The sequence below is a fragment of the Lotus japonicus genome, chromosome 3 (assembly GCF_012489685.1).
Source record: "Lotus japonicus ecotype B-129 chromosome 3, LjGifu_v1.2".
NCBI classification, from domain to species: Eukaryota; Viridiplantae; Streptophyta; class Magnoliopsida; order Fabales; family Fabaceae; genus Lotus; species Lotus japonicus.
In genome coordinates, this window is record NC_080043.1 from 93,683,991 (window position 1) to 93,710,155 (window position 26,165).

General features: G+C 35.8%; 4 protein-coding genes and 1 non-coding gene across 8 annotated transcripts; 3 read left to right on the plus strand and 2 right to left on the minus strand.

Annotated features, from left to right (window-relative positions):
- Nucleotides 1–7,157: 7,157 nt before the first annotated feature.
- LOC130747588 (protein kinase STUNTED-like) lies at nucleotides 7,158–11,551 on the minus strand. Of its 4 annotated transcripts, none has more exons than XM_057600561.1 (11): nucleotides 11,395–11,551; nucleotides 10,801–11,095; nucleotides 10,421–10,494; nucleotides 10,231–10,325; nucleotides 9,996–10,111; nucleotides 9,090–9,620; nucleotides 8,762–9,010; nucleotides 8,508–8,671; nucleotides 8,162–8,389; nucleotides 7,796–7,945; nucleotides 7,158–7,711 (listed from the first exon to the last, which is right to left on the minus strand). In XM_057600561.1, the coding sequence occupies exons 2-11, from the start codon at nucleotides 10,934–10,936 to the stop codon at nucleotides 7,466–7,468; spliced, it is 1,989 nt and encodes a 662-aa protein (XP_057456544.1). In that variant the 5' UTR covers nucleotides 10,937–11,095; nucleotides 11,395–11,551; the 3' UTR covers nucleotides 7,158–7,465. The 4 variants fall into 4 exon arrangements, with proteins under 4 accessions (XP_057456544.1, XP_057456546.1, XP_057456547.1 ...); XM_057600563.1 differs by having other exon boundaries at nucleotides 11,358–11,520; XM_057600564.1 differs by lacking the exon at nucleotides 11,395–11,551 and adding an exon at nucleotides 11,282–11,298.
- Nucleotides 11,552–13,187: 1,636 nt separating this feature from the next.
- Nucleotides 13,188–13,269, plus strand: TRNAS-GCU (transfer RNA serine (anticodon GCU)). The gene has a single exon. It is a non-coding gene; the product is annotated as a tRNA-Ser (tRNA).
- Nucleotides 13,216–15,168, plus strand: LOC130747590 (phosphatidylinositol N-acetylglucosaminyltransferase subunit P-like). Its single transcript, XM_057600566.1, has 5 exons — nucleotides 13,216–13,420; nucleotides 13,588–13,798; nucleotides 14,085–14,157; nucleotides 14,578–14,696; nucleotides 14,850–15,168. The coding sequence occupies exons 2-5, from the start codon at nucleotides 13,612–13,614 to the stop codon at nucleotides 14,972–14,974; spliced, it is 504 nt and encodes a 167-aa protein (XP_057456549.1). The 5' UTR covers nucleotides 13,216–13,420; nucleotides 13,588–13,611; the 3' UTR covers nucleotides 14,975–15,168.
- Nucleotides 15,169–15,445: 277 nt separating this feature from the next.
- LOC130747589 (aspartic proteinase 36-like) lies at nucleotides 15,446–20,828 on the minus strand. The gene is made up of 10 exons (XM_057600565.1): nucleotides 20,379–20,828; nucleotides 20,087–20,216; nucleotides 19,563–19,813; nucleotides 19,227–19,454; nucleotides 18,307–18,469; nucleotides 18,078–18,151; nucleotides 17,865–17,961; nucleotides 16,751–16,817; nucleotides 16,280–16,351; nucleotides 15,446–15,682 (listed from the first exon to the last, which is right to left on the minus strand). The coding sequence occupies exons 1-10, from the start codon at nucleotides 20,618–20,620 to the stop codon at nucleotides 15,510–15,512; spliced, it is 1,497 nt and encodes a 498-aa protein (XP_057456548.1). The 5' UTR covers nucleotides 20,621–20,828; the 3' UTR covers nucleotides 15,446–15,509.
- Nucleotides 20,829–22,908: 2,080 nt separating this feature from the next.
- Nucleotides 22,909–24,426, plus strand: LOC130745048 (uncharacterized). The gene has a single exon (XM_057597194.1). It carries the CDS (start codon nucleotides 22,909–22,911, stop codon nucleotides 24,424–24,426), a length of 1,518 nt encoding a protein of 505 aa, XP_057453177.1.
- Nucleotides 24,427–26,165: the final 1,739 nt, after the last annotated feature.

The following is a 26,165-nucleotide window of genomic DNA, read 5'->3' on the forward strand; positions in this document are numbered from 1 at the left end:
TCTTGGCGGTTTTTTTTCAATGCATGATGGCTTCGTGGGTTTGAATTTTGGCGCCTTACCCCACGTTCAGCCGGTGGATTTGTGCACGTGACTCTGATTGGTTCGCTTGCGACGTGGGTAGCCTGGAATCGTGGGTAACCACCGCTGCTTGTGGCATCGTGGGTACGCACACGTGCTGATAATTGTCCACCTTTGGTAACTGCCTCTTTCGTCGCGTTTGCCGGTTTGTCGAGTTTTCCTTCACTTCCCTGACTTTGAGGAAAGTGTTGCCTGATGGGTTTCGAGCTCCGTCGTGGTTCTTTCTGTCGAGGAATCATCCTCCTGACACCGGTATCGATATGTTTAGAGCTAGAATTTTCAGCTCAACAACACCACACCGAATCTGTTGCACAAACCTAACAAAACAAATCTGTTAGCTCACGCAATAGTCTCACGCTGGAGATATCGAAAACACACACGCCGCGAACAGGGAAAATATCAACAATCTTCACACAAAAGCTCTCAAGTGTGATGTCAAAAATGAGGAATCCAACCTCTGAATAGCATCAAAATAGTTACTCTCACAAATAACATGTGAAAAATTCAACTCTCTTGCTAAAAAGAATTTTAGGTTTGATGACCATCAACTCAATTGAGAGCATACAAAACCCTTAGAGCGCGTAGACGAACAAGTATAGAGAAACAAAAATTAAAAATTTATCTTCATCTTAAACTAAAATGGAGAAAAAATCAAGAAAAACTAAAAAAAATATTTTGAATTATATTTTTCCTTACATCTATTTATGGGTTGGAAATGAATCACATTTTGATTTTAGAATTAAATATGATTTTTTTGTCAAAAATTAAATATGATTTATCCCTCAAAGAATCATCTGTTAATCTCTAATATTTTAAAACTATGGTTAGTCACCGTATATAGCATATAATAATGCAGTTTTTGGATCCCTAAGGCCAGATATTTGTCATCATTTGTAGCCATGTGAATGTCAACTTGTGGTGGTTCAGAATTACCAAAAAAGTTTTGTGGGATATAATTGATATTTTAATATCTCAGCTATTTGGCCATTTTTCACTCTATCTTGGTTTGGAAGTTATTCTTGGGAGGCATCTTGGACCAAATTTCGAGATATGATACATTCACATTAACATTTCATTTTTTATACTCATTTTTTTTTTCTCTGTATTTCCTATCACAAAATATATTTTTCCATACATTGAAAAAGACCGCATCATATATTATATTACTTATTTTTCATATCAATATCAATCAATCAATATATATATATTAAAATGAAGTACTTCCATCAGGCTGATTTAGTGACGTGTTATTCTCACGTTAATTCTCAGTGACGTGTCATTCTCACATTAATTCTCATAAAAAAAAATTCATGTGTCAGGTTAATTCTCATAAAAAAAATACATTTTTAAATTTTAGATTTGATTAGGATTTAGGTTGTTTATTTCTTGATTTTATCTTAATTTATTTTTGATTTATTTTTAGAGTATTAATTAATTTTTATGGTATTTTTATTGAATTTTTGGATTTTTAATTAATTCAGGATTTTATGAGTTTTTATTGTTATTTGCTAGATTTTGATAGTTTTTATCTATATTTATTTAGTACATTTTTAAATTTTAGATTTGATTAGGATTCAGGTTGTTTATTTCATGATTTTATCTTAATTTATCTTATTATATATTTTTAGGGTATTAATGAATTTTTATGGTATTTTTGTTGAATTTTCGGATTTTTAATTAATTCAGGATTTTATGAGTTTTTATTGTGATTTGCTAGATTTTTGTAGTTTTTATCTATCTTTATTTACTACCTTTTTAAATTTTAGATTTGATTAAGATTTAGGTTGTTTATTTCTTGATTTTATCTTATTATTTATTTAATGTTAATTTCAAGAAATATTTTATTTTATTTTAGAGTTATTTTTAAAGTATAAATTAATTAGGATTTAGGTTGTTTATTCTTATTTTAAATTAATTAATACTCTAAAAAAAATCCCACGTGTCATTCTCATATTAATTCTCATAAAAAAAATTTCACGTGTCATTACATTAGATAGTTTCTCTTATATTGTGTTATTTTATCTTCAAACCGAATTCTAAAAGATTTGCCCTAATTATCTAAGATTTACCTAGATTACTCCTTACTAAATTTATTTCCAAAACAAATCTTGAAACCGTTTTCATTATTTCTTTAAAGATAATTTTAAATCTGAGAAATTTTTTCATAAAATATTAAAACCTTAATTATCTAAAATTTACCTAGATTACTCCTTACTAATATTGCATCAGCCATCTCCTCCCCTATATGCCTCTACTGTGAACCGTTGGCATGGAGGAAAAATGAGGAAGATCACTCGAGTATGCATAAGCCAAAGCTCTTCTCCTCCTCCACCTCTCTTTCCAGAATCTTCTTCTTACTCCACCGCACCGCTTCGCTTAGTTCTTCTCCTCCCCTCAAATCCCTCTCTTTAACTCTCTCACATTCCTATCCCTCGATTCGGCGTCGCCGCCCACCACGTCGCCACCCAACCAGGTATTTTCCGTTTTCCCTTTTTCCCCGATTGCATTGTTCAATAATTCTCAATTCATCTCCTAACAAAGTCCATGAGCATTCTAATTTCTATGTTTCTTCTACTACGAAATTCTCAATCAGACTGACCAAGCATGTGCAAAGGCTAAACACGTCTGAGTAAATTCTTATTTGTGTTCTCTGTTTTGTGTTGTGTTGTTGTGTTCATGGATTAATTGTGAGATGGACATATGTACATTTTGTTTTATTGCTTCAAGACTTTACATTTTTCAGTTTATATATAGCCTTAAGTTTTCCTACAGTTTTATTTCAGAACCTGCCAAGGAAAAATGTCAGAAGTACAAGGAAGTGAAATATGTTCTTGAATGGTTAGTGGAAAACTGGAAATGTTATTTAAGGTGATTTATTTGTGTCCCATTTGAATCTTGGTTCAAATATTTTTTTCAGGTGGTAGCTTAACATTCACCGAACTTCCTCTACATGAAGACAAAAGGTGCAATTGTTATTGCCAAAACAAATTTTGTGAAACGAAAAACATAAAATAATACTTATGAGTATATTTGATTAAATAGATCCATATGTTATTTGATTTCTATGTAAAAAGTAAAAACTAATATGCCTATATAGACATTTATAGAGGGGCTAGGAAAAAGGCCACCCTTTACATTTCTTACAAAATATGTCATGTTTTTCGATCTCTTGGTATTATGCTTCTTTCTCTGGATCCCTACATCTCACTTCCAAGTTACCATCTTTGCCATTAAATGCATTCTTTTGTTATGGGTTTATGTATTTCCTTTTTAACTTTCTTGCCTGCCGAATTATTCCTTTTGTTTCCCTTTGCATTTAATCATGCTTGCAAGCCCTAATCTAAACGGAGGGAGTCGTGGTTTACTTGATGATCTTCAATGTTAGGTATCACCTGATGATATTTGATAATTTTCTTTATCCATTTCCTTATATTTAAGTTCCAATGTCTTTCCTTTGTTTTTTATCATAACCAATTTTTGGTTTTACTTATTCCTCTTTTATGCATGATGATGGTGAAGTAAAAAGTTGATGACAAGTAAAAAAGCAACTAACTAGCAGGATGATTGATTACATGACAAATTTTGTCTCTGCTCTGTTCTGTCATCTATGAATCCTAGCTGTTTGGATTTGATGTTAACCTTTTTTTTTTTATCTATAGTTATGGATGACTTATTTGAAACCCAATAACTTCCTAAATGTAAGGACATTGATCATGTACAATAAGCATCTTAGTTAAGTGGTTTTTTGTGCACCAGCTTGGCTTCTTCCCACATTTATGTGTTTCTATCTATATCTTTGTAATAGTGATATTTTTTTAGATGTGCAGGTTGGGTTCTGAGTGATATTTATGAAAAGTTTTTAATTTTCATGTCTCATCATTTAGTGCTTATAGTTTTCTTTTTTGATTTCTCTCACTGTTGAGCATACCTGTAGAATGCTAAGATAGTTTCTCATTGATAGATTTATGCCACTATTTCAACTGAATGAGCTATCATTCGGATACCATCAATCAATACATTGATTATGAAAAAGTTGAAATACTAAGAATACTAACAATAAAACAATCAAAATAAGAATGAAGATATTTTAGAAATATAAATTGTGAAACTCAGTTATAGTATATTGTACTAATACACCCATTTAACAAATATAAAAATTCATAAAATAAAGGAATCAATCGGTAAAAATCTTCATATATGCACATGTGAGGTACAAAGGAATTTTGCTTACCAAGATGAAAATACATATGTTTTGATCTACTATGTTGTGGATCTACAAAATAAAACAAAATTATTAGTTTCACATGAAAGGATAGGTTGCTTTGTTACCCGCCTAATCTTTGTTACATGTTAAGATAATTTTATCTCAACTGAGTTTGTAAAATTGCCAGGATGGGTAAAAGATTTGATGACCCCATGGTTCACCGAAGTAGAATATATTTTTGTTTATCAAATCAGAATATGGAGATGAAATTTTATTGAGTGTTAGCAACTGTCTTATCTTTATAAGCCAGAAGTGGTGGCGGTGGGTGTTGTAGCTATATCATTGATAGGTTGCTTTGTTGCTCTGAATTTTATCCATTTATATTTATTATCCTCTCTTCTCCACCATTTCTTCTTCTCCTCCCTTCTCTCTCGGCTAATTCTTATCAATCATTATCTCTTTTCTCATTAATTCCCATTTTGTTTTACTTTTTGCTATTGATTACGGGGAGTAAGCACGGGTTTTGTCTCCCAACAGATCCGTCTCGGGGAGAATACGCTTTTATGCAGCACATGTAGCATCTTTCATCTAATTTAGATGCACTTTCAGCTCTCGGCAAAAGGAAGAAAAGAGAGAAATTCAAATGCGCTTTTGAAATTTAGATGCACTTTCAACTCCTGGCAAAAGAGAGAAATTTTACGGAAAGAGTCCTTTGGAACTGTGTACGAAGGCTTCACTAAGAAATTATTTTTATATATTATGACATTCTAATTTTTTGTCAGTCTCTAATTTCCTTCTCTTTAAATTCACATTTTCATGGTTTCTTTAACCTCATAGGTTCACACCTACATGTACAACTTTTATTATCTGATTTTATTTACACTTATAAAGATCAATGCACTTATAAAGATGGATAAATATATATTAGAAAAGAATTAATAAATATATATTAGAAAAGAATTAGATAGCTTCTCTTTTATTGACACATGTTCCCTGATTCCAAAACAAAGCAAAAATCACGCCTTTTTAGCTTGAAATATGAAATAAAAAACATGAGTTGTTATTACCAAAACCCTTCAAACAAAGTATATGACCATAATAATAACCCCACTTAGCATCAATAACAATCCTTGAAAAAAAGAACTTCTGAATAACTGTCTAACTTTTTCCAAAACTCTAGAAAAAGTTTTGTTTGATACTCATTAAGAATTATTTTTTATTAGTTATTCAATTATACGAATTTAAATCTATCCAACAAGGATTTTAATTTAAGTTTTTTTGTCGAATTTACTCTTCATTTTCGATTCTTCTATTTCATTTTTTGTTTAGTATATATTTGATAATCAAGATATTCATTGTTGTATCAAATACAATAGGCATACCGTGCGTTCCCCGTGCAACGCACGAGTAAAAAACACTAGTTTCTCTTCTCATTTTAAAGAGGTGGAGTTGGAAATTGATGGAAAGGAAAATTATTCAAACTAAACCGTCACTCTTAATATTTATATCAACAAGACAAAACGAATCATATCAGAGCCAAAAGAATTCTTAGATTGGTATTACTTTTTTTGTTGTCTTTAGCTTTAGGTGGTTTCTTTTGTAATTTAACAATGAATTCTACTAACAGTGTAACACTGATGGTGGTGCTTTACAAAACCTTAATAAAGATAGATTCTCCCCCTAACTTTTCTTCGTAGTGCACGACTCTGTAACAAGTTCTCTACTATGCTCTAGTTTGATTTGTATCTAGTTTTGTCCAGTGGTAGATTTAGTACATTTTTAGCTCGAAAAAGTAATTTTGTAGAATTGATTCCCCATAACTAATTAATTATGTTAAAGATAAATTGAAGTGATGTGATTTCTAGTTAAATATATATAGGAAATTAAATAATAGAAATATCTTTTAAAAAGAGTTAAAGTCATTTAGATTGGACATTTAGAAATTTAATTTAAGTTAAGCTATAATCTATATCCAACAAATTTCTTAAAATTGTGGGTGAAATAGTTGGAGATATTTAATTTACAAGAAGAAGTAGAATAAATGTTCATTGTGAAGAGCCAATTTTTTAGGTTAGATGTAATAAAATTATGAGGTGTGCCGTGGGCTCGCTCGTGGCACAAGAGGTTGGGAACTGGATTCTCACCCACGTGAATGAGCACAAATCAATTATTTATCAGTCGCAGCGAGATGATTAGTCACTCGAATCGGTAGTGAAAATCATGGTCTAAACTGATTAATTATTAATTTAAATTAAAACTTTTTAATATTTTATCCAACAATATAAACTACTTTCTAATGATGACTTATATGAATGGATCATGCTGTGTCTCACGGGGCCTTGTCATTTCTCCAACTTTAGTAACGCAAATGTTTTCTGGACATACGGATGCTGAAACATCCATCCATGGAATGTGTATTGCACAAACACGGGTCTATCATCTATGGTATAAGGACTTATTTAAGAAATCTTCTTTGACATAGTAAATGGAAACATAATCTTAATTTACAAAGATGTATATGGAAAATGTCAACTGATTTTTATTTTACTATATACTTTTTAAATGTTGTGCAAGGAAGAGTGAAAAAAACAACTTTCTAGTTTCTTTATTAAAAAAAACGATGACTTATATTTTAGTTAGCTCTCGTATGGGATTGCAACTGATGCACTAGAACTACATGTTGTGCGTAACCAAGAAGGTTATAGCACCATTGACCAAAAAATAGCCAAAACATTTCGTACAAATTTATGGTTTATGGTCGGTTTCAGCCAACGATATTTTGTTCCCAAAAAAAGTCAACAGATATATATAATGGATAAGCAAAAAATGATGGCATATTTAATTCAACCATTACGAATTAGGCATGCGCACTTCCTTAATTAATACATTATTCTGCATATAAATTCAAAACAATTTTTTTTTGGTGCTATTACATGTATCTTCATCACAGACAATCTTGTTCGAACTGAAAAAACGAAAACATAACATACACCTTACCTTGCTACCTACATTGCTTGAGGGGAAGTAAGCAATAAGCATGTATTGTTTGAACTAACCAACAATACCAAGCATTGGTCAAAACAAAACTTTACCGTCTATATTTGTACCCAACACCTTTCTAATCTACAAAGTCCCTTATTTAAAACAAAAATGTACAAGCACAAACTAATGTTTTAAAAGAAACTAATTAAAACTTAATGACCTGCTCCATTGTTCTTTCAAGTATTCACTATAGCTGTGGTCTGTACTGCTACATGATGTACTATCATCTTCAGCACCAAGTAATGCAAGACTCAGGTGTAACTCTGCACTTGAATTTGGATACACTTCATCATCAATGTTTTCTTGATTTTCTGAATTCTCAAGATCATTCCCATGGGAGTTGAAGAAATGTTCAACATTCTCATCCCCTTTTAGGATCTTCAGTATCTGTGCACCATGGAAGAGATAACCTTTAGAAGCTAAAAGCTTCACATTGAGAATTTGGAAGCTTCAGAGTGATTTGGTATTTACCTGGTTCAGTTTAGGACGAAGCCTAGCAGCTCTTGTGATGCATAAAGATGCTGCTTGAACCATTCTTTGCATTTGAGCCTCATCAAATTTCCCTTCCAAATCTGGGTCCAACAAGCCTTTAATATCCTCACTTTCTATCATTGGCTTTGCCTGAAAATGAAATAATTGTTGTTTATAATTCATAGATATCAAAGTATTGAATCAAAATAAATTAAGCATGTTTGCATCAGCTTCTCTTTTTTCATAATCAATTCTGACATTGAGAAGCTATTTTATGAAGCTTTTTTCCTATAATTGATTTTGACTTTCGAATCAATTAGCGTAAACATTAGTCAATATTTCATTCTAAATGGGGTTAGCTCTTACCCACGCAACCAAGCTCTCCTGTCCTTTGCAAGGTTCCGAGCTGATAGGTTCCCTACCTGATATTAGTTCAAGTAGAACCACACCAAAGGCATAGACATCTATCTTGTCACTGACCTTTCCATACATGAAGTATTCAGGAGCAAGATAACCAAATGTTCCCACTACATCTTGTTGTGTCAAAAAGGATGAAGTTGATGGTCCCCATATTGCAAGTCCAAAATCAGACAACTGCGACAAAAGGAAAATCATGATTCATGTCACATAGTGTTTTACTTCATCTGAATGCTAATAGTATCAATTTACAAATGTTCTTTTCAATGCTAATGATCTTAAATTTTTTTATTACCTGTGGTTCAAACCCATGGGAAAGAAGAATATTTGAAGATTTAACATCTCTATGAATAACAGGTTTTAAAGCTTCCCTGTGTAGATAATCAAGAGCTTCAGCTATCCTAACAGCTACTTTAAATCTCACTTCCCATGACAAGATGGATTCATCCTTGTTGTTTCCTGCATCCATCTCAAAATTCATATCAACATCACTTTCATCTTTCAAAGTGATGGGTAAAAAGTGAAAGCAAAAATCTATTGAAACTATACCATGTAAATTTTCCTCTAAGCTCCCTTTGGGGAAATAATCATAAACAGATATCAAAGCATTGTCCTCTATGCAAATCCCAAGTAGAGGGGTGATGCTTGTGTGCTTTAATGAGGATATTATTTCCACCTCAAGGGAAAAATCTTTCAAGGCTTCTTTTGATGTCCTCAATACTTTAACTGCAATTGGCTTTCCATCGGGAAGAACTCCTTTGTACACGCGATTGCTCCCTCCTTTCCCAATCAAGTTTTCTGCAATGGAAAGCAAGGTTATGTGTCAGCAAAACCTGATGAAGATCATAACAGTCAATGTAAGAAGCAGTGGCTGAACCTGAAGAGAATTGGCCAGTGTAAGACTTCAGAACCTCAAGGCTGAACCTCTTGCAATTGAGTGAGTTTACATTTAACATCCGCTCTAGGTTCTTTGGTAATTCAACTTCAACAGATGAAGGTGAAGAATTTTTAGAGCTCTCATCCTCAATGTCACTGATACCCCTTTCGGATGGGCTTTCCTCAATGGAAGAACAGACAGAACTTTTTTGTGGTGAACGATTTGGTAAACTCATTACCCATTGTACTACTGAAATGTCCCTTGCATTAGAGGTTTGTGAGATTCCTGAATTAGCTCTGCGAAGAAGAGGCCAACCAAGCTGCTTCTTAGCAGGATCACCTGCATGCATAGATAATGACCTTGGCTTTAACCTTTGTATTCTGTCCAACGCTTCTTGTTTCGGTTCTATGGAATTTTGGCTTGTTGATATCTCATTCTTCTCCACAGAGTTGTCAAATTCAGACCGGATCACAGTGCCACTAAGGAATTTTGTGCTTGTTAAGCTTGGTCTTGGATCTTGTATAGGACTATCTGTCACAAATGGAAACAAGCCTTTTTGGTAAAGTTGATTATAGTAAAAGTTAGTTGAAACTTGAAAGTGAAGTGATTTATGATTAAATACAATAATGAAAAAATTGATTATTGTAGGGTAATGTTGTGAAATCTAGTGGTACAATCTGTCAATTGATTATGTCCAACGCAGGAGTTACTCCCTCTAGCTTCTAGGAAGATTGATTTTGGACTGAAATCAATTCTCTAAAATGACTCTCAAACATATAGAGTCATCCAAAATTGATTTTACTATATCAGAATTGATTTGGTTCATAAACAGGGAACTACTCACACACTAAGAGTCTAATAAGACTTGGTTTCCTTTTGCCTAATTAAGGACACACAAATATGAACCTGATAGTTGTTTATTGGTGCACCTCCTGAAGACAATTCTGGAATCTTGGATGGCTAGAACATTGGTGGTGAGTGGAAGCTGTTTGGCACAATATTTAGCTGTGGTAGCTCCACCCCTGCAATTGAAATGTGTAAATAGTCTTTTAGACAAATCAGAGAAGGAAAAATAAGCAAAATGGATACATCAGATAAACTAAACCCAAAACAGAAGTTGTGAAATGCATGCTCTACATACCCTACCACTAGAGCCATAGCAGCATGGTTTTTTGCTTCTCTAACAAGGATGTTTCTAATGGAGCTACCTGAGAAGATTTGACCTGTGAGACCAACCTGAAATCCAAATAAGCCACATCAATAAAATCTATGACATTGCCGAATCCAATGAATGGAATAAACAACAAGGTCTGGGAACTTATGTGTAGTACCTTCTTCAGACCACACAGTCCTTCATAAACTTCCAAATAGCCATCTATTAGGCTCTTGTTTTTGGAAACATAATCTGCATGAAAGAAACATTTTTTTACAACAAAATAGAGGAGAAAACTTAATGCATGTTTGGAAATCCTAGTACAATTGACTCTAAAGTTAAAATTAATTATGAGGAGAAGCTTATGTGAGAAGCTTCCGGGTGTCAGGATTGGTTAAGAGTAGCTTCTGCTGGTTTTGAACCGAGGACCTGTTGGTGGTAGGACATTATCCAAACCAACAAACCACTCAGGAAACTGGTAGGATTGGTTTTGAGAAAAGAAAACCTGATCATTTAAGCGGGAAAAAAAACATATGCAAAAGTTCTGAATTTTTTTACCTGAACTTTTAACTACATGGACTGCAATAACACAATCCCCAGGTTCAGCAACTTTGACAAGAGCCCAGTTGAGGATCTGCCTGCTACGGCTATCGAATTTAATCCCCACCAAAACAAACCTCCTTTCAACTGTCATTGAGTTTTTCCCTTGAATAAATCACCACCTCACCTGTTCAGTGCCAGAACACCACCTCTTGATTCAGTTCCTCCTTGAATTCATAGAAGAATTCTTGCAAATACATGCCATGTTGGACCATAATCCTCTCAGCTCTTAAGTGAACCAACACCTTTTTCTCTGCAAAACAGACCCATTAACAATTTAACATGGTAATTGGAACTTGAATTTACTTGAGCTAATGTTATAGTCTAGATTCTAGAGTGTATAAATGAACTTATGAAAATAGATGAGGATCTGCGTGTATGCAGATTAGAGCTTGTTTTAGTAAGTTGTTCAAATTAGCTTATAAATAAATTGTTACACCTATGAGCTATTTTGGACGAGGAACCTTCTCTGTGAATTGCATAAATGCTTAACTAAACTATTCAATGAAACACACCCTATATCTCTAATGCCCCCAGAACTAGACCCATTACCATAGTGATTGGAACTTGAATCTATTTCTAATGCCCCCAGCACTAGACCCACATGGAAATACTAGTTTTTGAATATAAATAGCAGCACCCACTAACACAGTCCCCTTAAAAGAAGATATTTTTATGGAGAAGTAACAACATTGAAAATCACATGGCTCATTGGATGAAACGATAGCCACGAAACCTTCAACATTTTATTAAACTTTTTTGAATAAAACCAGAAGAGACAAAGAAATGCGTACCTAAATGTTGTAAGCAGGCATGCTTTGAGAAGAACAACATGATGTTTTTTTAACTGAATTTAGCGCCAAATTGCATCACCCAGCGTACCTGCTCCAACTAAATTTCTTGCGTGTATTCTGGTAGCATGGAGATAGAAGAACAGGGATGGTTTAGATTACGTATATATTATATTATATTATATGCACCTAGAAAAAATGTTGTGTGTTTTCTTAAACTAAACAAATGTGCTAGAATTGGAAAGGAAAAGATGTTGAGGGGTGAGGATTAAGATGAAGAAGGAAGTGTCGGCAAGGAAAAACATTGCTGCGAAAATTAAGGATAGAGATGATTAAGATTAATTTTTAATCCCCGGATGTTTTTGCGGGAAACCCTTCATATATATCTGGTCTTGTTGCATGAACCGATGAAAGTGTTCAACGATTTCTGGCGTCCTGTTCCACCGCTGACCGCACCACTTCCACTAAATTTATGTTTATTTTTACATTGGAGTGAAATACGTAATTTTCATGTAGATTTTATATTGAATTTAAGGTGAATTAGAGAAATATGTTGACCATAGTTTAAACGAACAATAATAACATTTATGTTTAATTATTTTGTTTTTTTAACTAGTAGTTATGTGACTAATTCCTCGCTACACGATTTGTGTATTAAGGGGTAAGAAATTGAACAAGAAATAAACTTCATTTAAAATTGTTGAGATTCAAAATTCTAAACACTTTTAAGAACGAAGTACTAAATCACTACATAAATATAATTAGTCAGGGAAAATTAAATTAAGTACATGTGTGTATACAATGAAAAACCACATTGAGTTGAAATTAAGATGGAAATGACTATCACTATGATTTTGGTTTTGGTTTAAATTTTCACCATGTATCAATACATGTATTATATAAGCACCAAAAAAAATACATGTATTATATAAGTTGTGTGTAGTATAATTAATTTTGGGTGAGTTAAACGCATATACAAAACGGTATACAAAATTTAAATGGGGAAAAACTAAAATCATTACTTCACATCTACCATCATCATCCCATACCTTGTAATTTGGAGAACATTTTTCCAATATCGCAAACTTAAATGCAGTGTGTATAAATTTTTTCAGGTTGCTCTTCCTCAAACACAACGCGGTATGCTGGTATCTAAAATTGCTCATTTACATTATCCATTTTTTACTTTTGTATTTTTGGCTATATGATCTTGAAAGAGGTAAAGGAGATCTTAAGGTCAAAATAAACAACTTGGGTAATTGAAGAAAGCCAATAAGAAGCACCAACTCTAAACTTTCATAAATTAGACAAAAGTAGGGAGTGGATTTCAAACACCACATCATGGTATCATTTCAGAAAGAGAATGAGATTATCTCCATATCCCATTTTGTTTAGTTGTGATCTATAAGACAATATCTTTGAGTCCAATAGTTAGTTTTATAGTACTATCATAATCATCTAGTGAAAACCCAACTAGTCCCCTAAGTAGTGTTATTGCTTTACCGAGAAACAAATTTGTATAAATTATAGACAGGAGAAGAACATAACATCAGTGTCGCTTTGGCCGAGTGGTTAAGGCGTGTGCCTGCTAAGTACATGGGGTTTCCCCGCGAGAGTTCGAATCTCTCAGGCGACGTTTTATTATCCTTTTTCTAATTTCGCGCATTTTTCTAATTTTAAATAATTACTATAACTATTTAGGGTTCTTCTCCGATCCGATGATGAAATCGAATGGATCCCGTCTTTCATCTCCGCTAACTGTCGATTTCGATGCTGAAACGATAAAGGTTCACTTCAATTGCTTCCGCTTCATCTTTTCTAATGCATCGATTTTGATCTCATTTTAGCATATTTTGGATCTGGCGCGATATTGAAACGATTAGGATGAGAAATTCATGTGGTTGAATTTTATATTCAAAGTAAACAGTGTTTAAATTCTGGTCTGCTGGTTCAGGTAATTTTGTGGTGATTGTAATTCATGGAAAGTCCCCACTCTGTCAACAGTCCTAGAAGAACGCTCAGTTTGTCAAGACAGCGGAGGCCATATGCATCCTTTCCTGACCAAGATGACAAAACCTCTGGCTTTGGATTGTCTGGCGACCATGGTCCTAAGCCTTCTGAAGTTTATGGTTTTCTGGGATCCATAACCACTGTTGTTGCTTCAGGTTTTCTCTCCTTCCTGCTTTTCACAATTTCATATTCTCTCGTTTGACAAAATATCTCCTGTTTAATTATAAAAGTACTGATTAGTCCCCGTAGGAAGGATAGCTCAAGTGGTAGGAGATGGAGACATATGGATTGGGTAGGGGAGGTCCAGTGATTGATTCCTGGCGGGTTCAAAAAAAATACTGATTATGATTAGTACAATACAAACTTTTTAAATCCAAATGTCTCAGATTTATTTTGATTTTCATATTGTATTTTATGTTTTTGATTTTCCTATGTCAACAGTTATTTTCTTGGTATGGGCATATGTTCCAGAATCATGGCTACATTCTATTGGCATCACTTACTATCCTAGCAGGTTCGACAGCTCAACTCCTTTTAGTATTTTAAGCTTGGGCAATATCTTAGCTCTCTACCATATTGAATTGTTTGAGTACCCAAAATAAGAATTTTGCTTTGAAAAAAAACTATGGAGTGTTAATTTAAAGGTTGTAGTTGTACAAATGTCTTCTCAGTTATGGTGCATGGAATGGGCAAACAACTTAGCTGTAAAATCTAAGCAGAGATTTGGGAGAGGAATGGAGGGAGGTCAGCCAACTTTTTCATTCGGAGTGCTTAATAATTATGTAGAAAAGGATTGTAAATTTGAAAAACTCACATCAGTTTTCACTTTCAAGCTTCCAAATTTCAGGCTGGGGAAATCAGCTCAGACTTATGGAAATAACATTGTGAATCCAACTGTTCATGATAAATGATAGAAATAACTTTTGCTTTTCAGATATTGGGCTCTGGCAGTACCAACTTATGTGATGGTGAGCATTGTATTAATGCTGGGATTCTACATTGGTCTTAACTTCATTTCAACTCCTTCTCCTGCATCTATATACACAGTTTTTGGTGAGTTTGCTACTGAATTCTTTAGTGATACTGGTGTGGTGAATTTCGATTGCTAGATTACTTCATTTGTTTCCTGCACATGTGTTCAGGATATAGTGCAATGTTTGTTAGTTGAAGTTTTTTGATTACTGATATGGACATATATTTGTTCAGATGAATTCAGTAGGGATCCTCTGAGTCTTGATTGCTCGCTAGCGGGAGAGGAGAAGCCTATCGACCCTATATCTGATATTGGTATTGACAGAATCAATGATGTTATGTTCAATAATGCGGCCTAACGATTAGACCTCACTCCAATAGTTGCTGCTAAACAGGTGCTGTTATTGGCTTCTCTCACATTACATTGAGAGGTTTAGCTATTAGAAGAGTTGTCTTGTTAGAGAATCTCAGAAGAGATTGAATTGTCTTGTTAGAAAATGATTGATTCTATTATTCTTTATTGTCACCACCCAAGAATGGTTTTGCGACCAAACATTGTCATTCTTATTTTACTCCTTTTTTTTATGCTTTGGAAATTTTAATTATTATTTTACTTTCGTGTTGTACACCTAATAAAAAAATAATTAGCTAATGAATTAAAGATGTATACATGTGGTTCAGTTTGTAATCTTGTGAAGTACTTTACAAAAATAACGAGTAATGATCTGAATCTACAAGCTTGATAGTGTCCGATGGAATCATTTGAAGCTAAACCATACAAATCTACTCTACTGGAAAAAAGCACAACCAACATTCAAAATAATGTGGTCTTGTCAAATGTCACAAAATTACAACATACATTGCAAAAAGAATATATTAGTTAATATACAAATGCTATAAAAATACAAGGTAGCAAATCAGTATTATGTGAACGAAGAAAGCTACGAACCCTGTCTCTGTCAACCTAAGTCCATCACGTAAAGAAGTGCTTCCACCTATCTCTCCAGCATTCACAAATTCACTTCTGCCAGTGCCCATTGCGGCAGAGACATTAACCGTCAAAGAACCTAGATTGTTGAATTTAAATTGAAAAGCATAAGATGATAATGTTAACTGAAAAAAGATTTAGACATACAACAGACACTCGGAGTGAGAAATGAAGTGAAGACACAAAAGTAATGAATTTGATATATGATTGATGCGATAAGAAGAGAAATATAGAGAGGAAATTTAAGTGTTTGTTGAGTTTTAGTATTGTTTGTGTGTACAAGTATCACTGTTGATGTTAAATATAAACAATGGTAGTCTGAAAAATGATTAAGAAATAGAAGTAAAGAGTTTGGATGGCCTGTAGTTATATAGCCCCTAAATTTACGCAGTCAACGAATCTGAGTTGTCTGATCTTTGATCGAATGACTTAAATTGTAAGATAAAAAGTCTATACTGTCTGATTTTGGAGAAAAGTATTAGTCGGTTGGTCATGATCATATAGTCCAAAGTTCGTGAATGCGTGAATGTAAGGGATCGATTGGGACTGAGGAAACTCAAATCCCTTTTTTGTGGGAGAAAAAAAGAAAGAGCTTGAAGGAGTGGAAGAGCAATAAATTGAGAGCCTAATGAAAAGCAAATATTTCATATTGTAGTGTAGTGTAGCTGAAACTTACAGTCATAGTTAGCCCATCCAATGCGTTGACCAGCCAAATCATAAACAATAATTTTGTCTTTTAATACAAGATCTGCCAAAACAGAAAGTAATGTTGTTAGTATCCTTAGGAAGAGATTCCTAACAGATGACAAACAATGTTTTAAATTGATACTGATAGGATGTTTGGATAAGCTTACTCTTCTAAAGATTCAATTATATCATCCAAGCTACTTAAAGAAGTTTCTTTTCAGAATTTACTTTTCCTTTAAAATTAATTGTAGAAGAATTTCCAGGTAAAGAAAGAGAGTGTTATAATTTGATATATATACCATCCGTGGGGATAAAATCTAATGAACATAACAATTTTCTCTCTACATATATATATTCAAGCTTAATTTTTTGAGCTGACCTTCAATCAAATGTGTAACCTATGTTATGTATCCTTGCAAGAATCACAATATAAATGCCGGATATATGACTGATATTATACCTCCTAGAATTGTCACCCCTTGACCCTGGATTTTCTGAAAGCCAATACACCACACTGCTGCACCACCCTGTAACACGCATAGGTTTACCATAGCATTTAGCGACTTAAAGTCCAGTATATAAACATAAGATATAATGAAGCAATAAGATGCATATGAAGAATAAATGCATTATTCAGGATCAAGATCTTCTGTCTCTAAATGATGTCTCATTTCCTGTTACATTAATGAGATTGTGCCATGTTAATTAAAAACAACTCATGTAAGGTTATGAATGTCGTATACTTGTATTTTTTAATTACATGTCACAACCTCATTTGTTGGGAGTTGGGACAAGAAATGAAACATCATTTCAAGATAAAAGATCTCAATCACATTAATCAAAGTTATCAGCAATGTCCAATAATGTACATGAAGTATCTTTAGAGATGTCTTTAAAGTTTATCTACACTATAAGGGGCTATATCAGTTGCAAAAGGATATGTACTTAGAATTAAAAGAAAAGTTTTGTCTTAAGGAAGTACAATGGAAAAGGCAAAAGAGTTTAGTTATATTGGAGGATAACTTGGACAGAATCACATGCTTTAAAAAGAAAGGATTAGTTCTATACAAGAAGTTATCATGGAATTTGCCTTAACAGAGAGGCACATGGGGCACCTTGAGAAACAAAAGTAAATCAAAATCAGCTTTTTAAGGGACAAACAAATGGAAGCAATGGAAAGAATCAGATTAATAGGCACTGATTCTTCAACCATTCTCAAAGGCAACTCACTCTGACTTGAAATCAATAGCTTTAAGGAGCTAATTATATTGGGGGATAATTTGGGTAATATCACATGCTTTAAGAAATGATTAGTTCTGTACAACAAGTTATCATCGAAATTGTCTTATAGAAAGCCACATGGGGCACCTTTAGAAACAAAAGTAAAATTAAAATCAGCTTTAAAGTGGCAAACAAGTGGAAGCAAAGGAAAGAATCAGATTAACATACACTGATTCTTCAATCATTGTCAAATGCAACTCACTCTGACTTGAAATCAATACCTTAGAAAACCATGTAATCCAGACCATTCCTCATAAAATTGAAAAATTAGAAGTTGAAGGTTGAGTACTTACAATAGAATTCTGTTGTATAAGGTAGTCTTGTGGTCTTAAAACCATTGATGCCCCACCAGCAAAGTTCAGACTTGCTTGAGGAAAAATGTCAGTGACACTAAACACAGTAGAGAAAAAAAGGTGTTGGTGAAAGAGTGAATCAAGATAATATATTCTTTAGCTCCTATTCAGAAAATTAATCGAGCGGTAAAGCAATTCAGGAAAATGTCTAACCTGGTAGAGATTAAGTAACACGGAGTTCCCCTGGAAACAACACTGCGTACAGATTGTGGGATTGCAGCTGTAATCTACATTCACGAAAAACATTTTGCAATCAATATTTAGTAAACCTCAAACGAAAAGCATGCCGTCATTTGACTCATTTCTAATTAGTTCATGAAGCAACAAAGCAACATAGGCTATTGATGAATTGAATAACATGCAAGTACCTAATGAAACTCACCGCATTAACAAAGGGGTCATAAGCCTCTTCTGCAAGATATGCTAAAGTTGTTCCAGAATCAACAATGGTGCCTCTATTGTTTGATGTTGCGAAAACTGACGGATCAATTTGTAATGTCTGGCCGCTGACAGAGATGCTCTGCAGTTCTAAATTGTAATGAGGCCTGAAATATTTGCAAAGGAGGCAGTTAGTCTGAATACCTTTTCAGATGGACATTCTTCGAAGCCACTTAGTTCAAAGAGCTAATGTGAGTGATAACTTGTTTAAATTGTTCCATTTCTATTCAATTTCTACATAACACTTTGACGATAAACTGACAAATGCACATCTAACTCAGCATGGTAGAATATATTTCCTTCTGCGTTCTGAGGCCTGGTTTCTACTTCTTCCAGGCTTATCCTTCTTCAGATATTAAATAGATAGGATCGAATGCCTAATCAAGCATGGATTAAATTTAGCATTGACCTTTTCTCAAGGGACTATTCAAAGGGCAGGCACCCAAGATAGCTTTAATCGGTGCAAAAATTCAACATCTTCATCTAAGTTATCCATTCTTCACATTTCACAATCACATTCCTAACCTACATGCTACAGAATATACTGATTTCAACATTCAATATTGACAGACATGAACTTTGTTTTAACATCTTGCTTAGATAATAATTATAAGCTTTGAACACAGGATGACATACAGTATTGAAGGCTTATCCATCTATTAGCAGGTTTGAAACTTTTAGGCAAACATTTTATTACTCCTAAGAACAAAGGCACAAAGGTACATTTACTAGCTAGTAGCTACCTTTACCGAAGAATTCAGATTACCTTCAGCATGGATTTACTACTTAACAACCACTATATATAAGCTTAATTGCTTAAAGGATATTAAAATGCAGCATTTGTATCATGATGAAAGAACTTACTGTAATGGAACAAGTGGAGTATAGATTATGTTTGGCTCCATAATCTCACCAAGAACCAATATGCCGCCACCACTACTGTCTCCTTTAAGGCAATGGGAGAATACTCTTGGGGCAATCCCTTGTGAGGAGAGCTGAGAGATCACAGACATTTCCTGTTGCCCAAATCCAAATATTCCATCAACTGCTCTGTCAGATTTTGTGAGGTCTCCACTCTGCTGATTACTACAACTGCTCCACTCAACAAAGCAATGCTTTCCAAGATTAAACCAACAAACATGAAAAAAAATAAAAATAAGGATGCTATGCTATCAACCATCTCAGGCTAACAAACCTCACCCAAAAACCACAGGAGCTGAAGAATTTGCGACCACAGAACCCTCAAAGATAGTGGTGAAATGCATCATGTCCGACACGTAGTAGCCTGATGTCCCACTACCATCTCCATACCGGAAATCGTAAGAGCACTGGCCGTCCCGACCGGAGCAGCTGGCATCTGATGTTTGTATTCCACCATTGCACCTCTGGTCAGAACAGGAGATCAATGAAGATGTCGATGAATGCCCGGGATCAAAAAAATCTAGCTGAATCTGTAACAATTAACAAAATCCAGAAACCATTACATTGACAGATTCCATCAACATATTGAAATTTATCTTACTGTTCTACAAATATGATACTGATTACTGAATTAATACATAAAGAAACAAATCCCATTATTTAGATACACAAATGGTATCACACCTACATACATCTCCATTTTCCTCTTCCTATCAAATCATATCATATATCACATCTATCATTTCTTTGTCGACACTCAAATTGGGTGTCTACGAAACATTTTCCTAGAAAATTGAATTCACCTGAAGCCCACTTGTCTGAGGACAACCATTGCAGGAGCTGCAACTAACCCATAGAACATCACTGCCAGTGTCAATCTGCACATAAAATTCTACTGGAGGAGTTCCTATCTGCACCCTTGTAAAGTAGAGCCTGAAATAACCCATTAATTTCAAAATTAAACAAAAAAAACAGAAAATATAATGCAAGAAAGAAATTAGTAAAGTTGGTTGATTTAGAAACCATGTATTTATTTGTCTACCAATAACTATCAGGGAGTTAATTAAACTAGAAGTTGAAAAGAGAAATGCTCACCCGACTTGAAATGGATCAAAGGTACCCTGAACGGAGAAATCAGCGACACCGTTGTTAGAAGACTGCAACAACATCCTACGATGCCGGAGCATGTCCCGAGCTCTGAGCTGACTCAACTCAACTCCATGATTCGTGGGAAATGCTCTTTCCAAGTTCAGAGTCGCCGGAGATCCAGAGAAAACCGCCGCCGCTGCCGCTGCCGACAGTAGCAAAACGACGGAGACAAGAAAAGCAGCCGCCATTTTGTAACTAGCTTTTTTGGTGCTATAACTTACACATGTATCATCATGGTAATTCCAGAAACAGAAACAGGGAGAGAATGAATGTATACTATTTGAATTGTTTGAAGAAAGTTCCAACACAGAAGAAGGTTTCTTCCATGTTGCAACATCCAATCCAACTATGGATTACGTAAAGTTGTTGTTATTCTGTATTATGTTGATTTCTTTTGTTGTTTTGTTTTGTAAACTAATAATGATACATGTTACGTTATCATGTTCGTGCGTCCTTTCCACGCGTTTTTTATGTTTTTCTTACTCTCTTTTCTTTTCTTATAATACTAATAAATTAAGATTTTGCTTTTGCTTTCCTCCTCAACCTTTTGTTTTGGAGTTGTTGGTGGTCAACAACATTGAAATCTCACAAACGGCCGTTGAATACATAATAGTACATGTTTAATTCTGTTGGAAATAAAGGTTTTGGAATTGGCTCTTAGAAAACTTTTGCGGGAAAAATTAGCTTTACTAGTATGTCAATGTTCCCACTCATTAGAACAAGTGATTTGCTGATTGTATCTCTCGACTTTGGATCCCCAAAATTTGGATCAAATAGGACTAAACTTTAAGTCTATTTAGCTAAACTGGGGTTTATGACTAAACTTCTACGTTAAGGACCACTACATCATTTTATTCTTTTAGCAACTAAGTTTCATGCAACGGGAAAAATTGTTGCTCTACGGTGCATCAAGAATTAGTTTATGCATGTTGCCATAAAGGATATGTTCTAGACAACACATTTTTAATAACACAAAATAAGTATTCTTATCTAATAATAGAAATCAGTTATTACATGGATTATATTGTTGTATTTTCCGCAATAAGTTACATTTTTCATTGTGTTATCATAGAGTGCAAAAAAGTGTAATTGAAAGGAATAAGTGACATTAGAACATGAGACAGTTCAAAACTGTTGCATAACGTTTATGAAACATTTTTCATGTCTATAGCTACACTTTTTAGCTATTGCAAAAAAGCAAAAGTTAGGCTTAAAATGTATATATGTTGTTGCGGTCTTCGAACTAAGGAAAAGTTAGGCTTCAAATTCATTCAGCTAGGTGCTTTGGTGAATGTGTACTTCTAGAGTTTGGACCACAAAAACCCTTACTAAAGGATGGGTTAGACTTCAAGTCCATCGAACTAAACGTTAAGGATTTAGAGGGTTGTGGAACTCCTGAGTTTAGAGCCTCGAACTTGATTGAAACAATGAGAGCATTAGACTTTAGGTTCATTAAGCTAAATGTTAAGACTTAGAGGACGTACCTCTTTAGTTTGGAGTCTCAAACGCGAATTGAAGGAAGAGTTAGACTTAAATCACCATCATTTTGTAAAAACTACACTGAATGCGACATACAAAAGGTTACAAATCTTATATTATATGAAATGTTTGTTGATATCATCGAAAATGTGTTATTACTTATTCTCATTCAAACATTAATTTTTATTAGAGCTTTATACCCTTTATTTTTAAGTAGACAATTTTTTATTTTAAATAGTTATTGAGTCATATATCTCACTTGCTTGTACTAGCACACATCATAATCATTATACAGAGGAAAAGTTATAGGCAATAATTGCATTTTCCTAAGCATCCTTTGTTTGGAACTAGAAGGAAAAGCATAAGACGAAAAAAGAAGGGATTATAGAAGTACTTTGAGCTTTAACTTTACTTTACTTTCTATTATAGGAGTATCATATTTCAACTAAGTCCACTGTACAATTAATTATTTCAGTTCCACTCTTTTAGATGGTTTATTTTTTAAGAGGAAAAAGCAATTCCCTTCGTCGACCAACCATCTTTTGGAATGAATGGTTAAATTCATTTTGAAAAGTATTGAGCTCCGGTAAATTCATCATTGTACTCAGAAATATTTATTCTGTTTTTTTGAAACAATATTTATTCTTGATTGTATAAAATATTGGTTAAATTAGTTTTTATTGTAAGATAAAGCGTCGATCAAATTACTCTATAGTTTTACCGACATTTAATAAATATTTGACTGTAAATGTATTTAAGGGATATAATTTTTTTTGTTGAGATTCTGAAAGATATTTGAATTAGATATTTGGAGGCCCGTATCGCAGAGATCAGCTCCTTGGGCCTAATGTTGAGTCCAAAAGGTTGGTCCATAACAATAGTTAATTTTTTAAATTTAGATTGCTTGCGTATTTTCCATTTTTTTAAGAATCATTTTGATTATATATCTGATTAAAGTGGAACCTCTTTAACATTCTATCTAAAAACATTGTGGAGGATGGAAGACACGTTCATGTTTACGAGCGAACCGCCGCCGCCACCGCCGCCCACGCCGCCAGATCAACAGAGGCCGACGTTCAAGGACAAGGTGATGGGGAATGGACCGACCAAAAGAAGGGAGCCAAGGCAGTTCCAAAACCTGGTGACCAAGGGAGTGCTGGCGAAGGAGAATGTCAACGGCGATAGGTTGTTTCCTAGCTTTGATTTTGTTGAAGAGTCAGAGTATGAGAGGATTTGCCAACCATGGCAAGGCTGCCTGGTAGTGAAACTATTGGGCACGCATATTGGCTATACTGCCATGTGTGAGAAGCTGCGCCTGCTCTGGAAACCAGTGGGAGGCATGGAGGTAACAGATGTGCACCATGGCTACTACATGGTGAAGTTTGATATAGAAGCAGATCGGGATAGGGCTGCGACGGGTGTGCCGTGGTTGATTTACGATCACTACTTGTCGGTTAAGCCGTGGAATAAGGATTTCGTGGCTGCGAATGATAAAATCAACACAACAATGGTGTGGATTCGTATACCCGGTTTGGGCATGCAATTTTATGACGAAGATATACTGCTAACCCTAGCTACTGGGGTGGGCACTCCGATCAAGGTGGACATACACACCGCCGACATGCGTTTGGGTAAGTTCGCTCGTATATGCGTGGAGATCGATTTGGATAAACCAGTTGTGGGCACCCTGAGGCTGAGAGGGACATGGTATAACATCGAGTATGAGGGCTTACACTTGCTTTGCCCAAAATGTGGTTGCTACGGTCATCTCTCGCGGAAGTGCAAGGTTGAGACACCGACACCGGTGGTGGTTCAAACACAGACACAAACGGCGGCACCTACAACCAGTGCACCTCCTGAACAAACCCTAGGAGAAGCAGTCAATCCAGCATTGAATGCTGACCCCATGCAAGCCGAGATTGCTGCACCAAAAAAGGCAGTTTCTGTTACATTGGCTGCACATGGAAAATGGTTAAATGTAGAGAAACCAAAAATGAAACAGAATCAAAACCGCCATACAGGGTTTGCGAAATCTAAGGAGGCCAGGAACGCTAACAGATTCCAATCATTAGCCAATCTTCCAGAAGGGGAAGGAGATCCCGTGGAGGGCGCGCACACACCCGTAAAGGTTGGTAATGATAAGATGAAAACAGGGACATTTAATGCGAAGAAACGTACTCGTCGGGATGAGGGGAAACCATCCCTGGGGGTGGCCCACACTCCATTAAGAATTATGGAACGTGCTTCGTCTCATACTCCAGCACCTTCGGGGACGGGGAAAGCTCCAGGGAATGTCAAGATTATACCACCAACAAGAATGATTGGGGATAAGGTAGTGTATGATATCGGTGGGGGAGCAATGTCCACAGAGAACATGAGGCCAATGGGGGGTGGCAGGTACCAGTTGCTCACTGATGCCTCAGCAAGGGAGGGATGTGCAGTCGGTGAAGCTGTAGCAACAAACCCAATGGACCCAGGACCGGTGAATCAAATGATGAGAGTATCTCAACAATAGAGATACTAGCCGTGATCTCCTCGCAATGGTTTTAATGGATAGCACACCATTTCAAGTCATTACGTGGAATATAAGAGGTGGCGCAGGAGCGCGAGGGCATCGCAGAACAAAGGAACTGGTTAGGGCTCACAGGCCCTCTATGTTCGCTTTATGTGAAACTCATTGCAAATTTGTGAGGGTTCGGAATTTCTGGGAGCAACAGGGATACGAGCTTATTCATGAGGTGGAGGCGGTTGGGCATAGTGGTGGGATTTGGCTTTTAGCCCCAATCACCAGAACCTTCCAGGTCACTGTTATTGAAGCGTGGAGTCAAGCAATCTCTGTTGAGGTTCATAATGGGGGTCGTAGGTGGGTTTGTACGGCTGTGTATGGAAGCCCTAACCCCGTACGTAGGCAGGAGTTGTGGTCGCATCTAGCTAGCTTTCGTCTACGTTGCCAAGATCCTTGGTTAGTATTGGGGGATTTCAATGAAATTTGCAATCCCTCTGAGGTATGGGGTGGAGAGTTCAATGATGCGCGAGCTATGGACATGTTGTCGATGATGGATGCGTGCTCCCTGATTGACTTGGGTTTCTCTGGGTCGAAGTACACTTGGGAGAGACGAGCCAATGGCAGACGAGTAATGGCGAAGCGACTGGATAGGGCAATGAGGGACATAGCGTGGAGGCTACTGTTCCCGGAGGGGTATGTGGAACATCTGACGAGGGTTTACTCTGATCATGCACCCGTTCTTGTCCATTTAGAAGCAATCCCAGGGGAGAGGAGACAACGACCCTTTCGCTTCCAAGCGGCGTGGGTGACACATCCGTCATTCCAGGACGTGGTGGGGAATGCTTGGGGCGGGCAAGGGCTTCTACTTAGGGATAGGTTGTCCAACTTGCAACACGCTGCCACCAAATTCAATAAGGAAATCTTTGGACGCATCAATGACCGCAAATGGCGTGTGGAGCGTCGACTACAAGGGCTGCAGCGGGAATTGGACAACAATGCTTCAGAATCCTTAGTCCGATTGGAAAGAGAACTTCATAAGGAGTATGATGATATTTTACTGCAGGAAGAACTCCTCTGGTACCAGAAATCCAGGGAACAATGGGTTATGTTCGGGGATCGGAACACAAAATTCTTCCACCTTCAGACAGTCATCCGGCGTAAGAGGAATAAGATTCATGGATTATTCCTCCAAGATGGAAGTTGGTGTACAGATCCCAGCATGCTTCAAGAGGAGGCCAGGGGATTTTTTATTAACTTGTTTTCTAATGATGTACAGGTTACAAGGAATGCTATCATGGAAAACCCAACCCCTACGATATCAGAAACTGAGAGAAGGAAACTGATTGCGCCGGTTAGCTTGGAGGAAGTTAGAAGTGCAGTCATGGCCATGCACTCGTTCAAAGCACCAGGTTCTGACGGGTTTCAGGCTTTCTTTTACAAGCAATTCTGGCACATAGTAGGAGGTGACTTACATCAGATGGTGGCAAGAGCCTTTCAGGAGGGGAAATCAGATCCAGCACTCTTAGACACCTTGCTTGTTCTTATTTCGAAGGTGGAGAATCCCAGCCGCCTTAAGGAGTTGAGGCCAATCAGTTTGTGTAATGTAGCTTATAAGGTGATCACCAAAGTGCTAGTGAATCGCCTTAGACCGCTGCTCACAGACCTTGTGGGACCTCTGCAAGGGAGTTTCATCCCAGGAAGAGGCACCCGGGACAATATTATTCTAGCTCAGGAGGTCATGCACACCA

Bases quoted from the DNA above. Each gene is read 5' to 3' on its own strand.
- LOC130747588 (XM_057600561.1), bottom strand. From the start codon at position 10,936: ATGACAGTTGAAAGGAGGTTTGTTTTGGTGGGGATTAAATTCGATAGC. The intron at 9,621-9,995 runs GTTCATATTTGT...CATTTGTGACAG, and splicing joins CACCAATAAACAACTATCAG to ATAGTCCTATACAAGATCCA. The intron at 7,946-8,161 runs GTAAGAGCTAAC...TTTCATTTTCAG, and splicing joins AGGAGAGCTTGGTTGCGTGG to GCAAAGCCAATGATAGAAAG.
- LOC130747590 (XM_057600566.1), top strand. From the start codon at position 13,612: ATGGAAAGTCCCCACTCTGTCAACAGTCCTAGAAGAACGCTCAGTTTG. The intron at 13,799-14,084 runs GTTTTCTCTCCT...CTATGTCAACAG, and splicing joins AACCACTGTTGTTGCTTCAG to TTATTTTCTTGGTATGGGCA. The intron at 14,697-14,849 runs GTGAGTTTGCTA...ATATTTGTTCAG, and splicing joins ATCTATATACACAGTTTTTG to ATGAATTCAGTAGGGATCCT.
- LOC130747589 (XM_057600565.1), bottom strand. From the start codon at position 20,620: ATGGCGGCTGCTTTTCTTGTCTCCGTCGTTTTGCTACTGTCGGCAGCG. The intron at 17,962-18,077 runs GTTAGACATTTT...TACTGTGTTTAG, and splicing joins TGTTACTTAATCTCTACCAG to TGTCACTGACATTTTTCCTC. The intron at 16,352-16,750 runs GTATAATATCAG...CTGTTTTGGCAG, and splicing joins AGGGGTGACAATTCTAGGAG to ATCTTGTATTAAAAGACAAA.
- LOC130745048 (XM_057597194.1), top strand. From the start codon at position 22,909: ATGGAAGACACGTTCATGTTTACGAGCGAACCGCCGCCGCCACCGCCG.